Here is a 17,524-nt window from a genome sequence, read left to right as displayed (position 1 = left end):
GTCTGAGGCCTAGTGATGGTAAATAACCTGACCATCCTCACCTGGAAATAGGAAGAGGAGCAGAAGTTTGAACACATAACTACCTATCTCTGGAGCACAAGAACCCAGTTTATAATTTATGATGTCTTAATTTAAGATGTGAATGTCAACTGCAATTTAGGAATTATCGCTCTAACTTCTTGAATTTTGTTTCTTAGGTAGTAGTCATCTTATCATTAGGAATTGATCATATTGTAGAAGTTCAATTAGTGCTATTTAATTGGAATCATCATTAAATGGTGTGTCTGTGAAATAGGCAAAACAGGTTTTAATCTCTTCTATTTGAAAGGGGACAAGAATCATCTTTATTTAGGTATTCTTTATTTAGGTATTCTTCACTGAGAAAAACTAACATAGAAAAGTTTTACGAGGTTGTCATCTTAACTTTTTAAAAAATCACTAATTGAGTTATTTTTTTTTTAAATGAACCAGATACGTTTGAAAACTAAAGGTAATTGACCTAATTGGTTAGCTTTTTAGTCAGTATTAACAGGAGATGACTTATTAGAAGAAATTTAAAAAGCGAAAAGCTTTCTCCTGTGTTATTTCTGAAGGCTGAACAACCAACATTATGCTAAGCCGCTGTTCATGAGTCAACTGGGATATTTAGGTACAAGTGGAGATTTTTTTTCCTCTACAGCATTGATTCTTAAACTTCTCTGGGTCTGATGAGACTGAAAACTGTGGATTCCTTCTCCCAAAAAGGTTCATATATGCACAACATTTTAGGTATAATGTCAAAGGAATCATGAGTTGCTACTGCATTTTGATTCTTACCTAGAACTTCGAAGAGACAGCCAGACCAGTAAGTGTCTCACCAAATATGTCTGAGCAGCCACTGATTTCATGAGATTTAGAGACCTCAAAGACATTTGAATCATGAGATCCAAAGGTTTTAGATCAGTGGGCTAGAGAGGGAGTTAAATGTTCTGACTTTGAGTTCTTCTTCTCCTGAGTCCAGATACCTGCAGGGGGTGGGATGCAGCCGGTGCCTGTTTGGCTTGCAGAGACTTTTTCTTGGCTGAGTTTCCAGCATTTCTGCATGCTGTTCCCGTATGCGTTTTTGTGGGGTTTTCCCCCCAGTGTCACTGACTATGGTCAATCCTTAAGACGTTCAAAGAAGGTAGCAAATGGGTCCCCCTAATAAAGTGAGCCCATCATCAAGTGTCTTGTTTTTGCAGTTTGTACGTTTTACTGTTTGGCATAGTGTTGACATCCTCATGCTCCAAACTACAAAGCTCATGGAAATAATTTGGCCTTTGGTAAAATTTTCCATCATTTATGTTCTATTTATTTTATTTTTTTGCCCTGAACTTATTTTACTGGGATAAAAATCTGTAGCCTTGCTTACTTATCCATTTAACCCTACCAATAGCATACTTCCCTGGAACCTAAACCACATTTCTCCTTCTTTCAGCTTCCAGTCTCTGTATAAATATTGAACCCGTGTTTGGCACTTTCCTTCTAAACTGCTCCCTGTCTCTATTCTCTCCTTGCCCTAATTCATCTTCCAGACAAATCTTCCTAAATTTACCATTGTGTTCCCTCCCTGCTTAAACACAGTGTGGTACTGCTGCTTAAAGCAGACTGAGTTTTTAGTAATTGTCTAGTTCACCTTCTTCATTTTACAGACGCGGAGTAGAAGTTCTGTAGAGAGGAAGCAGAGTGACTGAGGCAAAAGTGACTTGCCATAGGGTTCTGGTGGTAGAACTGGTCCCACTGGACTTCACTGCCTCCCTTTTGGCCTCCTTAGCCTAGCATTCAGGTGCCTCTCGAATGTGGCTTTCCTGGTGTATTTCTTACCTCTTATCTGCTGGAACCTGCATTATCTGTCCCGCTCTCCAAATGCACCTTGTGCTTTCCCATGTCTTTGTCTTTGCATATGACCCTTCCTCTATCCAGAATGTCCCACTCCCTTGCATTTAATAATAATAAAAACTCATGCTCACTCACACACCATGCTCAAGCACAAAGTATTTTAAACAAGTTATTTAATCCTTGTGTAGTCTTTATAAAGCCTCTGGATTCTGTTATGATTCCCATTTCACACATGTGGAAATTGAGGTTAAATAGGTTAAGTAACTTGCCCAAGATCTCTGTTAGCCTATGGCAGGGCCTGAATCCAAGCTGGGCAGTGTGTCCCCAGAACCTGCACTGTGACTTCTACAGCAAACTAGTTGCCGTGAAGGAACATCTTCCAAGTTCCAGGCCAAAGGCTCCCTCTACTCTGTCAAAGTTTCCACAATGATCAATATACATCAGAGAAGCCAAATTTATCACAAGGTTATCTGTGCTTTCGGAATGCTATTCAATATAGTATAAATGCTTAAAAAGTAATATAATAATTCATGAAGCAACCATAAAAATCTACAACTAGACTTCCTAAATTCTCTTCCAAATGTAATTGGAAGGAAACCAATGCAAGCCAAGAAAGTAATACAGGGGAGACTGCTCTGTGGATAACTGTGCTGAGACAGCACACAGAGACAGGGTTTGCATCCTGCCCACCAGAACTCCTGATGCCTCTAGCATTGGGATGCCACTTAACCTCTGAACCTCCATGTTTTCTTCTGTAATTAGGCTTAATAATATATATCTCATGGGCTTGTAGTAAAGACTGTATATCAAAACTTATTATGAATTGTAAAGTATTTTTCAAAAATAGTCCTACTTTTTAGTCCCATCAAAAATTAAGTATTAGTAAACCTATTTAATGCAGAAATTACTTTATTATTATATACCTCTCAAGTGGGTAAAGTATGGAGATTTCAGTGTGTTGGTCAGAGAACTTATTGTAAGGTTTCTTTGATGTCTTTGAACCAACTTTTATATATAAATTACTAATACAATGGAATTGGTCAGCATATCCTTTACATTTTCTCTGCTCTTTAGATATATACTTGGGCCCTAAGTTTTCTGAATACTAATGTGATTGATGCTATCTTTACTTTTTTATTATGTAAATTATGCTTAAGGAGGGGCTAGATTGTCAAGCAGCTTGTGTCCAGAACACCTGCCGCTTCTGGCCATGTTTCTCCATCTGGAATGGCTTTAGTTTACATGGTTGGTTCACAACAAAATAGAATGTTACTATTTAGCTCATTCCAGCTTTTGTACCTGCAAAGATGTCAGCTGTGTCTTTACCACCAAGGTTTTCATAAAATGACTAGGTCCATTTTGCTTTTCAAAGATGAAGGTGAAGATCGAGAAGACAAAAGAAATTATGGAAGCATGGTGGGAAGTTTGACCGAGAGGAAGAAAGTTAAATGTAAAGAGCAGGAAAGTGCCCCCTAAATTAAAAACAAAAATGCCACCTTGTGTGGCAGCCCAGATGTGTTTTCAAGAAGCAGCAAGGACTCTACTAATTTATTGGGGGTGGCACGAGGAGGGATGATGGGGAGCCCTGTGGATAGAAAATACCAGGACAAGTGTCCAGAGAGTGGATGAAAATGTAGTGGAGCTAAGAGGCGAGGGAGGCTCTGCTGTCAGAGACCTGAGTTCTAGTCCAGACTTAATGCATAGTAGCTGTGTAACCTTAGTCAAGTTACTTGACCTCTTTGAGCCTCAAGTTTTTCATCTGTTAAATAGAGATAATATGTCACAGGCATGTGAGGATTGGATGTAATCATGCGACATAAGCCCTTAGTGAGCACCATGCCCACACATGGTAAATATTCAGTAAGTGTTAGGCTCAAGGCTGAGAAGAGTGTGAGCTGGTACCATAGGAGGTTGAATGGTAGTGAGCATAATGGGATCAGTTCCTACGTTGGCTCCTCTCCACCTACTTATGCCTTTGCCTGGATTCTTTTCTCACCAAATTGTTCTCAGATTCTAGAAGCTATTGGCAAGGCCAAGAAGAAACCTATGGATTGTTTATAGGAGACTTGTCAGAGATGACCTAGTCCAGCAAATAGGCACAAGATCTCGGCGTACTATGGGGACCAGTAAAGTTTTTAGAGATAGATGAAGGGGAAAATAAGTCTGCAAAAGCAAGGTAGGTCTGTTGAAGATGTAGGAGTGCAAAATGACATTTTATGTTGTATATTGTTTTGAGACTCAATGGACTAAATCAGTTTTTGGCTGTATTATTCAGCTGAAAATTTTAACGGTGCTAGAAGGGTGAGATGACAGAGTTGGTATGGTATGTAAGAAAGAAGATAAGAGAACCTAGAGCTCTGTAACTTACCAGGATATATGCCTTGGAAGTCAGCTGCCAACATGGCTCTCAACAGAGAATATGGATTGAGTGTTTATGAAATGTTTGGCATATTCACTTATCTCAATCATAAACTATTTGGCATTGGTATATTTATCTCCATTTTACAGATGAGAGAAAGCAAAGTACAGAATTTAGATTCTTTCTAAATTCCCTGGTTCCAAATTGGGTGCTTGTTCAACTTATGCCACAATGACTGATGGAAATGTGTTAAGATATTTTTTAAAGCCTTTAAAAGAAACTAGGTAAACATTTGAGGCATCTCAAATGTTCAGTCCTGGGTAAGTAAATTAGCTTATATCACAGAACTGAATGTTTCTAAATTATTTAAGTTATAAACCATTTGCATCTCATTAGTAGTGTTGTTCTTTTGAAGTTTCACTGACTTTTCTAGGAGCAACAAAGAACAGTAGTTCTTGAACTTAAGCAAGCATCGAAATCATCTAAAGTACTTGTTATGTAGGACTCGGTAGCTCTAGTGTGGCCTGAGAATTTGTGTTTCTAACAGGTTCCTTGGTGATGTTGACATCATTTTGAGAACCAATATATAAGAAAATACTTTGCATTACTAATTCTATCAAGGAACAAGTAGGAAAATAGTCCTACTATTTTGGAAAGGAATACAAACTACTTGGAAAGGAATTCCAAGACCACAGATGGAAATTGAATTTCAGATCATGTTCCCAAAACTCAGTAGGTTGTACTTAGCCACCCATTACTGAATTTGGAGTCCAAAAGATTTGTATTATCACTTACTTTATTTTTTGAGAGTGCCTTTGATTACAAAGGAAAATGAAGAATGAAAAGTCACTATATATGTAAATATTGAAATTCAGTGGTAGCTTAAAAACATAACAGGTTTGTATGTGTTTTTCACCAAACCACTAAAAACAATATGATTAATTCATATGTATGGATTTTTCTCACCGATTTTTTTTTCTTTCTTTTTTTGGTTTCTGTAGGTGGCAAATCTTCCAAAAGACTATAAGATAACCCTCAAATATGTCCCCGGGATGGACGTTTTGGTATGTAAACTGTGCATTTCTAAGAGTTTCATTTTAGGAGCCGACAAAAGAGATGGGATCGTTCGCATTGAGACAGGAAATTATCTGCCGTTTAGGAGTTTGCTAATTGTCAGGATTTGCAGAAGATATCTTTGGAATTTGACTTGCATAGTTTTTTTTTCCCTCAAGCAGCTGCTAAACTTTGATTCCAGGTGAACATTTCAATACATGTGTCTTAGATCTATTCTCCCAAAGTAAATAAGATTGTCTTCCTTAGAGCAAGCCACAAATTTCTGTTTCCTTTAGCCTACCCCCAAAAGGCTTCAGTTGTCTTAGGCTTTGAGTAATTTCTGGGGATTAGTCAATCCAAATTATTACCAGTTTAAGTGTGTTAAGCACATCACTAAGTGCTTGTGCTTGAAAAGTCTTTCAAAGACTACATGTTTGTTATTTCAAGACAATGTGAAAGGCATGTTTCTTTTTATTTAGTAGAGTAAGCATTTCACCATGAACTATCTAAAGTTCCTTAGAACTTCTTAGAACACGTATCTTCATGTTGAATCAATTATCTTCAAGTCTAGGTCAATGTCTGTCCTACTGAGTTAGGGGGAATTCTCTGGAAATAGGAATATAAAATTATAGCAGCCTGAAAATGAACTAATCTAGTCATTCAATCACTCAGTCAGCAAGTACTTGTTTAGGAAAAACTAGGGAGAAAGCACTTTACCAGACACTTTAAGAAATAAATACACATCAATCAGACTGATGTTCAAAACCTTTAATAATAACTGATGAGGAAATTTTCTGGCCTTTTTATATTCAAAATGATTTCACATATTTATCTCCTTGGATGATTAGAAAAGCCCTGTGAGGAAGGCAAGATAGCTTCTATGGTTCCTATTTTACAAATGATACGTTGAGGTTTACAGCCCAGAAGTATTTCGCCTGAGGTTATACAACTGGAAAGTGAAGGTCTTAAAGAGAAATCACAGGTCATCTGACTCTGAACCCCAAGTTAACAGAGTGTGAGCATCTAAATAATTACAATAGCGACGGAAAGTATTCTAAGTGAAGCAGGTAAGTAATAAAGACACACCCTGCTCACCCTGTAGAAGCATTTAGGCCTCTGATTGCTCAAAGAAATCATGCAGCTCTTTGAAAAACAACAAGTGTTAAACTGAAAATAATGAAACAGATTATTTTGTGCTGGTGTAATCTTAGATTGTGCAAAATCATAGATTTCAGTATGGGCTGGTAATAGCAAGAGCCAAACTTGTAAAAATAAATCTGATTCAGTGCCACGTATTTTTTTCTTGTTTCTATAATTGAGAAAAGTCCACTATTATTTGATCTTGGCACACCATCCTGGCACAACAGGAGAAACTCTGTTCTTGGCTCCCACAGTTGGCAGGAAAAACAACCCGTGCACAGGGCTTTGGGCAGAAACGGGGATCTTTTGCTTTGTTTTACCTTCATTTTAAAATGTTAGTTTCTGCCAAGACGAGAGGAGTTTCCCAGTGGAGAGGCCCCTGATTATTTGTTAGAGGTCAGAGTCCCAGCTGCCTTATCTTTTGTCTTTAAACAATAAAGGGTGGAGTGGTAGTCAGGCACCAAAAAGATTCTCTGGGGCCAAAGCAATAAAATTCTGCCTGAGGCACTAGGTGGAAGAAAGCTCTAAAATAGAATGCACTTTATTTTTTGCTTTTGTTTTAAAAATCAGCTAAATACTCCTGAAAAGGAGAGGCTGCTTTTCTAAGGGCCTTAGAAAATTACCTAGCAGATTCTCTCTCACAAATAAATAGCAGGGTGTGATCAAACAGTTGCTATTTAAATCCAATGATAATAACCAATTCTATTTTAAACTCTTCAAAACTATAATATTTCCAGACCATTAGGATTTGCTTTAAGTCCCTAACCTTCAAAATCCTTAACATTTCTGATCCTCTCCATTTACTAGCATTGTAGAGAGAACAAAAATTGAGTTGCTGAATTTGTGCCACACATCTGAAGTCATTCTCATGTCTACAAAATGATATAAACTATGAATTGCTTATGGTTTTGAGTAAGAAATTCTTCACCAATTTTTAATTAAAATAAATGATCTATTCATCAGTTTTCTTTTAACTTTTTATTTGGAAATAATTTCACATTTACAGAAAAGTTGTAAGAGTAGTCAAAGAACACCCTTATACCCTTTAATCCAGATTCATCTACTTTTAACATTTTGCCTTATTTACTTTACTAAATGCTTACTTTGTGTGCACATATGTGCTTTATTATTTTTCTAAACCTGTTAAGTCACATACGTAATGGCTGTTTACCCCTAAATACTTCAGTGTGTATTTCCTAAGTAAAGGATTTTCTCTTATGTAACCACAGTATGGTTGTCAGCTTCAGTAAATTTAGTAGTAACTAAAATACTTCAGTCTATTGGCTGTATTTCAATTTTATCTTTTTTTTTTTAGCCTTTCTTTTCCTCCAGCACAAGATCCAATCTAGGATCTTGATTTGCATTTTGATGTAATGTGTGATAGGCAGAGTAATGGCTCCCTAAAGATGTCTCATGCTGTGAATATCTTACCTTACATGGCAAAAGGGCTTTTGCAAATATAATTAAGTTAAGAATTTTAAATGGGGAGATTATCCTGGATTATCTAGGTGGGTCCAATCTAATCATGTGAATCCTTATAAGAGAGGGGCCAGGAGTATCAGAGCCAGCGTGAGTGATTTGAAGATGTTACACTGCTGGCTTTGGAGATGGAGGAAGGGGCCACAAGCCAAGGAATGCAGGCAGCCTCTAAAAGCTGGAAAAGGCCAAGGAAAGGGATTCTCCTGCAGAACCTCTAGAAGAAACAGCCCCATAAAACACCTTGATTTGGGCCTAGTAAGACCTATTTTGGACTTCTGACCTCAAGAACTATAAAATAATAAATTTGTACTGTTTTAAGCCACTAAGTTCGTGGAAACTAATACATCATGTGTCTTTAGTCTACTTGAAGAGTTCCTCAGCCTTCTTTTGTCTTTGTGATGTTGAAATTTTTGAATAAAAATGTTTCCCTTTGACATTTCTTAATAATTGTGTTCAGATTATGCATTCCAAGCCAAGGTATTACATAAGTGATGATGTGTCCTCACATTATCCCATCCAGAGACACACAAAGTCTATCTTCCCCTCATGGTGCTATTTGTTTTGATCACCTAGTTATGAAGTTCCACTATTTCTGTGTATTTACTCACTAGCAACTAATAATCAATTAATAAGCAATCTTTAAGACCATATAAACATCTAGCTCCTCATCAAATTTTCTCCTATAGATTTAGCATATATTGATGATTCTTACCTGAACCAGTCTTTACTGTCATGTCAGTTTTAATTCAGTTGTTTTTTAAGGGCAAGTTCAAACATGGAAGTTTTGGCTATATGTAATGTCACTCTAACGATAAGCCCCCCAGCCGTCTTCTCTCTGTAGCTGCCTTCCTGGGGTATGTACAATTTCTTTACTCAGGTATTCTCCTCTTTTTTGCCTGGCCCTGCTGCTTCTGGGCTTTTCCCATCTCCCTTGCCATCCCAGGATTTATCATTTGAGGTTTTGATTCTTCTTGAGTAGGCAGAGTGATTTTTAAAAAAAAATTAAATACACCTGCTCTTTCACCCCTCCTTCGTATTCTTTGAATGGCTGCTTGTTGATCTTAGGAAACAGGAACAGGCACTCCTTAAACAAGGTCCCCCAAGGCTCTTGTGACCTGGCACCTTTCCAAATCCTTTTTCAGCCCCTCCTCCTGTTGCCGCTCTTCCTCTGCACCTGGCTTTCTCTTACCTGAAGTCCTGGTGGGTCCTTTTGTTTAGGGAACTCCTGACTCTTTGAGTTCCAATTTCATTTCTTTAAGGAAGCCTTCTCGCTCCTCCTTGGTGAAGCCAAATTCTCCTATTAGAAACTCTTTTCATAGCACTCCTCAGTGTAACAGTTTTTCACTATTTGTGGGATTATTTAATAATCTCCCATTTATCTGCAAACTTCATGAGCACAGGAATTGTATATTTTTGCTCTGTCATATCCTCAGTGCCTAATGGAGGATAGGCACTTAAGGAATTATCTGCTGAGAGAAAGTGAAGGAAAAGGAGTGAAAGCAGAGAAGGAGAAAAGTTTTCCAACATATTTTTCACTTGTAATTTCCCTGAGAATCCACAAGATTATTCTGATGAGGTGAATTCCTGGGTCTCCTCACACAATATCTGTGCACCTCTACGTTCTTATGTTCTCTTGGATACAAGTGCATTTTATAAAAAATAGAACAGTAGAAAATGGCCTTGTGAGAAAGAGGGATCTTACGCTGACCCTGGAGGAGATAACTACTAAGATGCTTTTAGCCACAAGATATTGCAGGATTCTGTGGGTAGAATTTGGATGAGTGGACGGGAGAGAAAAGGTGTAAGAGTGTTATGCAATTTTGAGGAATCATGGTTTCCTTGAGCCTTCTGTTACACTCCTTTTGAGTCATTTCCATACTCATAACTTTCTCATTGTTCCTGATGACTGAAGGCTGCAAGCCAATTCCTGAATCTGATGTTCATGACTCTCAAGAATCTTGCCCCACCCTAACCACCTCATCTTAATACCCATTATTCCCCAACACAACTCGCCACCCCAGCCAAATGCATCTCTGCCTCCTCACATCATCGTGCTTATTCTCAACTCCAAGCCTTTGCTTAGTGCTACTTCTCTTTGCCAGGCATGCCCTTTCCTCTCCTGTCCACTCATCCAAATTCTACCCACAGAATCATGAAATATCTTGCGACTGAAAACATCTTAGTGATCATCTCCTCCAAGGTCAGCCTAAGATCCCTCTTTCTCACAAGGCCGTTTTCTACTGTTTCAGACCATGCTCTCTCTTCCCTGTATCGTTTGGCCAGTAAAAATTGACATCACCCCTACCCTGTGTTTTTGTTTGGCGCTAGGGACGCAGTGGTCAGCAACACTGACATGGTATCTGTCCTGTGGGCCTTACCTTTATCATTATCTCTGAATTTCTATAGACTTTATCCTGAAAGTATTCGTTTTGGGTACCTGATATTGCTTATGTAGCTGTTGAAAATTGTGTGTGTTACGTATTTGTCTCAAAGTATTTTTGTGAGAAATAATTAAAATATGGAAAGTCCAAGTTACAGTATACATTCAGTAATTGTCAGAGTTCATCATTATTTTGTTGTTATGTTTTCTCTCTGTATTGTATTTTATTTATCTAAAGATTAAGGATCAAATCTTTCACTCTTTTGTATTTCCTCACCGTTCGAGCAGGTAGTAGCTACTCAAAAACTACTTACCAGTAAACGTTTAACTATTGGCAAAAAAGGTCTAATTTCCAAACCTCGAAGGAGCCCATCTTGTTTGTTTAACCACAAGACATTGCATCTCACTAACAGTAATGAACTCAAGCTTAACAAACAAACAAATAAAAGTCCCATTATAATAAGGATATCTAAGAACAGCATTCCAGTCAAGGGCAAGGATGCGGCCAGCCCTCATGAAGGGACTCCAACCAGGACTGGGAAGATGATGGGTTTTCCTTTCCCCATCTCTGAATCTCTGCCTCATTCTGTTCTATCTGCACAGAATTTTTCTCCTCTTTTCCAGTCACCTGGTGGAATGTTAACTGCCTCAGAGCTTCCAAATTTACATATTATAGTTTAGACCCTCCTCAGAGACTGATTGTCAGTTCCTATCACCACTGCCAATTTTGAGGAGGGACTTTCTGATTGGCCTGTCTGGCTCAGGGGTCTACCATTGTCCAATCAGCTATGGCCACAGGGCAAGTTCACCAGTTGTAAGTATGGATCCTGAGGGTTGACCCCTATGATTTGGGGTACTTCCTGTAGAAATAGAAGTCAGCCAGATAGACATTGTGCTTATCTTATTTCTACCTCCCATATAATAAGAAAGTATTTATTTGAAAGGAGTGAATATAAAATGTTAAATGATTAAAATATAACTTTAAATACTATCATTAAATGGCTTTTTTGTGTACTGAAACTACAGGGCCTATCTTAATAATTAAGTGAATATATTAAGACACTGTTCAGAAGATCTAGACCATTACTGTCTGATAGAAATATAATGGAAGCCACATGTGTAATCTTAAAAAATGTCCAGTAGCCACAAAAAAAAAAGTAAAAAGGAACAGGTTAAGTTAAATTAATTTTATTTAGTCCAATATATCCAAAATATCATTTCACTTTATAATCAATATAAAGTTATGATTGGAATATTCTACCTTATTTTTCATATCAAAATCCACGGTGTATTTCATACCTACACCACATTCCAGTTTGGATGGTAAATTTTCATTGGAAATATTTACTCCATATTCGGTTTTCATAAAATTGACTATTGAAAATGCAGATTTTCATACCTAAGCTTTTCCAAATACACTTAGAAGTTTTCCAGTCACCAAGTTAAGTATTGATTTTTAAATTTAACCAAGTTAAAGTTAATTAAAATTAAAATTTTAGTGCCTCAGTCACACTAGCCACCTTTTGAAGGATAAGTAGCCACAGGTGGCTAATGGCCCCCATGTTGGCTAGCACAGATTGGACAGACCACTTTATTTTGAGGATAGAGAAACGGAGACTGTGAATAGATTAGGTGACTTGCCTAAAATCACAATGCATGTTGACAGAGCTGGGAGTGGAAACTGAGCCTCTGGTTCATCTTTGCTACCCTCATCTCCCCACACTGTTCCTCCATCACTCTGCTATTTTGTGTCTGGCTCAGGGGCCATTTATAGGCCCTGGGAAAGAACACATATTTACAGTGTTTGGGCTGATTACCATCTTAATCAGATTGAGGTTTCTACATCACTTTAACACAAACAAGAAAATGCAAAGTTAGATGCCTAAAGTGGACACCAAAGACCCAAATTAATTGTTTAGGGAAAGGACTAAAATAAATCATGAGAAAACCCAGCTCATCCAACAAGGAGTTAAGCTTTGGAGACTATACTAGTAATGTGAGCACACACTATTTTGCAAAGTACTTTTATAGGAATGTTGTACATTTGCCTGCCGTGGAATGTTTGAGAGCGGCAGGGGCATTTGATTCGAGTCCTGATGGTAAAAACCAGAAGGAAGTAAAGAGAGTCCACTAATGGCAATTGGCATTTGCTCTTTGGTGGTGACGATTGCTCTGAGAAATTTGCTTTCATCACTATAACTCTGGACTCATTGCAATGAGGCAGAAAGAGTCATTTCCATTCCCAAGAAATCTCTTAATTGAGCCTGAGAACCAGCGTGCCTGGGCCAGATGTGAGACCACAAGAGTCATGGTGAACCTGGCAGAAAAAATACTTCAGCTGCATGTGCTTTGACTGTACTCACTGGTGCAAGAACTAGGTCAGTGTGGGGGAGTCTTGGTTTCTTGTGTTTCTGGTTTAAATTTGTTGTGTGACCTTGGACAAACCACTTCACTGCTCTCTCCCATGTATGAAATTCGTGAGACTGGACCAGACAGTCTTCAATATTCTTTCCATATCTAAACTATTGTGATTCTAATGGCATGGCTCTAGATTCTTTTGATTGCTCAGCCAGGAGGTAAATGCTGGAAGCACAAGAAAGGAATGCCTTGTGCCCTGGGCATTCGGCAAGGCAAGACCGAGGATTGACGCATGCTAAATAAAACGAAACAAAAATAATCAAACTGGGCGGTCATGCTAGTAATTAGATTAGTTGCATTACAAGGCTGGGTGAATAATCCATGTGAATAGTCCTCAGAGGCCTCAGAGTTTATGAGCCAGGGCTTCTCTCCCCCAGAATCTCCAATGGGTGTTTCACCTGAGCTCCTTTGTAAACAACTCCCTCACAGGGTAGATCCCTACCTTAGGCGCCCTAAGGAAGCGCACAGGTGTCTCTATATGAATAGCTACCAGATGGAGAGCAATGCCAAGTGCCTCCGTGAAGAAATGTTTGATTTTTGTCCACTTTTACCTTCTAAATTCATAAAGCTTATGGTGACTGCTCTTAGAGATTCTCTCTGCATCTAAGACAAATGCAGAATAATGTGTCAAATTCTTTCAGCTAACAAACCAGAACAGTTTCTTGAATGAAGCAGGGAGCGGAGAGGAGAAAGCAGGCCAGACTTAGCAAGTCCCCAGAATGTTTTTAAAGCAGACAATTTATTTCAGCCAGGGTTTCAAATTTACCAGTTCTCAGACTGCAGAAGCGTTATATCATACATCTTGTGAAATTCACATATCATCTATTTTAAGTTTATGAGTAGTCTTAGAATGTGCATGGGTATTTTCATTGTTGGTTTTCAGAAATAGTCATGTTTCTAGCTATGTTTAGAATACTTTTAATTATATTAGTTTTTATATTTTTTATTTAGTCCTTTAGTTAAATCACTAATTTGGTGCTCATAGGACTTTGAAATCTCTAAGGAAGTTCACAGTTTTTAACCAAACCTTCAGTGATAGTGGCGTGCTAGTACGTCAAGGATATTGATGCAGCATTGATTCAGTTAGCATTCTAGAATGATACATGTTATAAATACATAGAAATAGAAAGCATATGTTGTTCCAGTAGTCTTAGTTAAAGCTTCTGTAATAAACCCAGAGAATGTAAGAAAGAAGCTAACAGGAAAGAAAGAAAGAAATTGAGAGTATGAAGTTAAGGAAAATCCAGACAAGTTTTTCCTTTCAAAGCAAGAACTATACGGTCATCCCTCCTTATCCACGGGGAATTGTTTCTAGCTGCCCTGTGGGTACCAGGCAGGATCCATGGATGCTCAAGTCCCTCCTGTAAAATGGCGTAGTATGTGCACATCCTCTCATATACTTTGTCATGTCTAGATTACTTATAATACCTAATGCAATGTAAATACTGTGTTAATAGTTGTTATACTATATTGTTTAGGGAATGACAAGAAAAAAAAGTCTGCGCATGTTCAGTACAGACGCAACCATCATAGGCCTTTCAATCTGTAGTTAGTTGAATCCAGGGTTGCAGAACTCACAGATACTGGAGGCCCACTTATATCTTTTTGAATGTATAGTAGTGAATAAACATTGAATTACATGTACTACAGGAATGTGAAAGTTATTCTTTACATCACCTCTTTGATATCCTGTGTGAATTTGTCAATTTTCCTAGTGCTTCACATTCTTCTACTAGTGAAATAGAGAATATTTAATATATTTTATATTCTTCTAATGAATGTTGTGAATTAATATTTATATAGATCTATTTAAGTTTAAAATGGTCTCTGAAAGATAAGAAATAGTGACGGTAAAGCCTGTTATTAAGGCAAAGGAAAAAATTACATTTTTGAGTGTCACAACACTTAATCAGCCATTTCCCAATCATAATCTTGGAAGAGTTGAAAAACAACGACCTCCTATCATCTCGTAAATGAAATGTTTAGTTCACGTGTTTTGTTCTCTTTGCAAATCATTGACTGTATTTAATTAAAAAGAAAATGCAAAACTGTTTAATATTCTAGTCAAAACTGGTTCCCTCTCGTGCAGGCAGCCAAGTCAAAACTGGGTGATATTTAATATTATTTGTTTACCTCAGTTTTATCTTTAATAAATCCAAGAAACATAAAAGCATAAAATATAACTATTTAAACAGATTAATGAAAAGATAGAACTTTGAATTTATTATACAGTCTTTTCCAAAGAAATTATGGCAAAAGTGAAGAAGGAAATACAATTATAGGACTTTTAGAAATATATTTTTCAGCAGTGTAGACCAGAAGTTCATATCAACAAATTGAGAACTTTAAAAGGGAAGTTATTGGGCTACAATTAGATTGTGTAAGAAATTACAGGGTTACGTTGAAAATTTTGTAGAAAAAGTTGACTACTTGGACAGTTGATGAGGTATGTGAAAACAGAGGGTGGGTGGCGGTGAGGGCACAATTATGGCTAAATGAGAACTTGACTAAAGAATGTAAACATAGACTTCAGTTGAAGAGAGAGATAAACAGAAGTGGCACTAAGCACCCTAGAGTTCCCCAGTTTAAAAATAAGAAACATATAAGCACATCTTTTCTACTTTAACCATAAAAAAGCAAAACAGAAAAAAAAAAAAAGGAACCTGTTCATTTAAGTCAAAGACTACAGAAACAAAAGGAGTACCTTAGTTCAAAACAAGGGCATTTGATTTTGGTTCCTACATGTCTGAAGATCCGAGAGAATAGGCAAGCATATTCACAAAGTGGAGCAAGGACAGTTTGTATACATTAGTATGCGGCTAATTGTGACGAGAAGAATTTGCTCAATTACAACAGAATGAACTAATTGATGAAGGCTGTTCCATATAAATACCATTCAAACTATATTTCCAGTATGTGCTGTATCCCATATTCTAGGAAATCTGCCTCTTGCTGATAGGGCTGACTGTCTAAAGGGAATTGACCCTCCCTAAATGGAGTGAAACTTGGAGAACATTTCAGCCGCAAAGGAGAGACTGACAGCTTGACAACAGACTTGTTAATGATACAAATATGAACTTGCATGTGCTTGAGATAAGCGTTGATTTGACATAGCAAAGAATGCATTCTGAACATACTTTGGAAACACACCGTCTTTGAGAACTTGGTTGATGAGTTAAATGAAATGACCTATTTGAACTAATTCCCATTTGGAGACTTGTTTATTCTACTTATCTGAAGTCAGAGCCAACAATGCTAAAAGTTTAGAATGCCATTTAATGCTTCCAGGAATTAGGGCTTACCTATTTGTAGATAAACCAGTTTCTTTTTTTGGCTATATTATATTAATTAAGACTGTTCTCTTAAATGAATATAAAATGGCCTACTTGTATAATTTAGAATAAATAAGTTGCTTGACCTTCCCCCACAGAGATATTCTCTTGGTAAGTAGAGAAAGTTTAGTGGTTTGATTTGTTTTACATAGCATCTGCTACTCTCTATGATTACAAGATATTTATTACAATAGGAGTTATATTAAATTATTTAGTATCTTAATAAGCCAAGTCAATTTGAGTTATCCTTAATAATTGTCTTATTTTTCTCACTGTAACACTTCAGCAGAGTTAAAAAAATAAATCAGAGCCTTTACTTTAAAGATCTTTATAAAAGATAATGTTAAAATATATGAAGTATGTGAACTTATGACCAACTATTGTATTTTGAGTAATGTCATATTTATTTTAAAAATATTAAAATCCTGGGGCTGGCCCAGTGGGGTAGTGGTTAAGATCACGTGCTTTGCTTCAGCAGCCCAAGCTGCTGGTTCGGATCCTCGGTGTGGACCTACATTCCCCTTATTAAGCCATGCTGTGGCAGGTGTCCCACATATAAAGTAGAGGAAGATGGCCATGGATGTTAGCTCAGGGCCAATCTTCCTCAGCAAAAAGAGGATTGGTGGCAGATATTATCTCAAGGTTAATCTTCTTCTTCAAAAAATTAAAATCCTTTCTAATATGCCGAGAAGTTTTTCCTAATAATCTAAACCTTTATTGATCCACAGCCATTTATAGCAGGGGTCAGCAAACTATACTCCATAGGCTAGATCCAGTCCACTGTCTGATTTTGTGTGGCCAGCTAGCTGAGATTGGTGTTTACAAATGACCATTTGAATCTGCTTGATGATAGAGAATGCTGACTTTGAATCCCAGCTAAGTGAAATTGGCCCAAAATAAAGAATTTCATTCTTCTTGTTGATAGACCTGTGTTGCAAAAGAAATTAAATTCATTATTATGCAAAAGAATATATATTCAATTATTATTACATTTTTAATTCTATAATAAAATTTTATGGAAATTTATTTTCTCTTATATAAACATACCTACATAATATCCTTGATTTTTGCCTTTTGGCATACAAAGCCTAAAATATTTGCTATCTAACCCTTTACAGAAAGTATAGATCCCCTGACAGAGACTTCTCATTCATTCACTTTTTATTTATTCATGCATTAGTTCAGCAAATAGTTTCTGAGCAACTCCCATATGCCAGACACTGTTCTAGGCACAAGGGTCACTGTAGGGAATAATATTTTATAAAGATTCTGCCCTCATGAAACTTACATTCAAATTATATATATTATCTCCTCACAACTATCTTGTTCCATTATTCCCAAACTGTAGACAGGCAAAGTGAAGTTCAGAGAATTTATGTAGCTTGCCTGGAGTCTCTCAGCTGAATTAAACTCAGTTATGCCAAGGACTCCAAGGCTTGAGCTTCTAGCTCAGTGGGCAGAACTGGCTCCCTGGACAGAGCCCCATGCTTGGTTCAATACTCTGCT

At 37.3% G+C, this 17,524-nt stretch overlaps 1 protein-coding gene across 2 annotated transcripts in view; it reads left to right on the top strand.

The window, feature by feature from the left end:
* KITLG (KIT ligand) overlaps positions 1-17,524 on the top strand; it is an 84,640-nt gene that overhangs the window by 41,396 nt on the left and 25,720 nt on the right. For both annotated transcript variants that reach the window (XM_070600583.1, XM_070600584.1), the window contains exon 3: positions 5,218-5,280. In XM_070600583.1, coding sequence (XP_070456684.1) covers positions 5,218-5,280 — 63 coding nt within the window. The remainder of the gene's footprint in view (positions 1-5,217; positions 5,281-17,524) is intronic.

This window comes from Equus przewalskii, chromosome 29, assembly GCF_037783145.1.
Source record: "Equus przewalskii isolate Varuska chromosome 29, EquPr2, whole genome shotgun sequence".
Lineage (NCBI taxonomy): Eukaryota > Metazoa > Chordata > Mammalia > Perissodactyla > Equidae > Equus > Equus przewalskii.
This window is presented reverse-complemented; position numbering and strand designations above follow the sequence as displayed.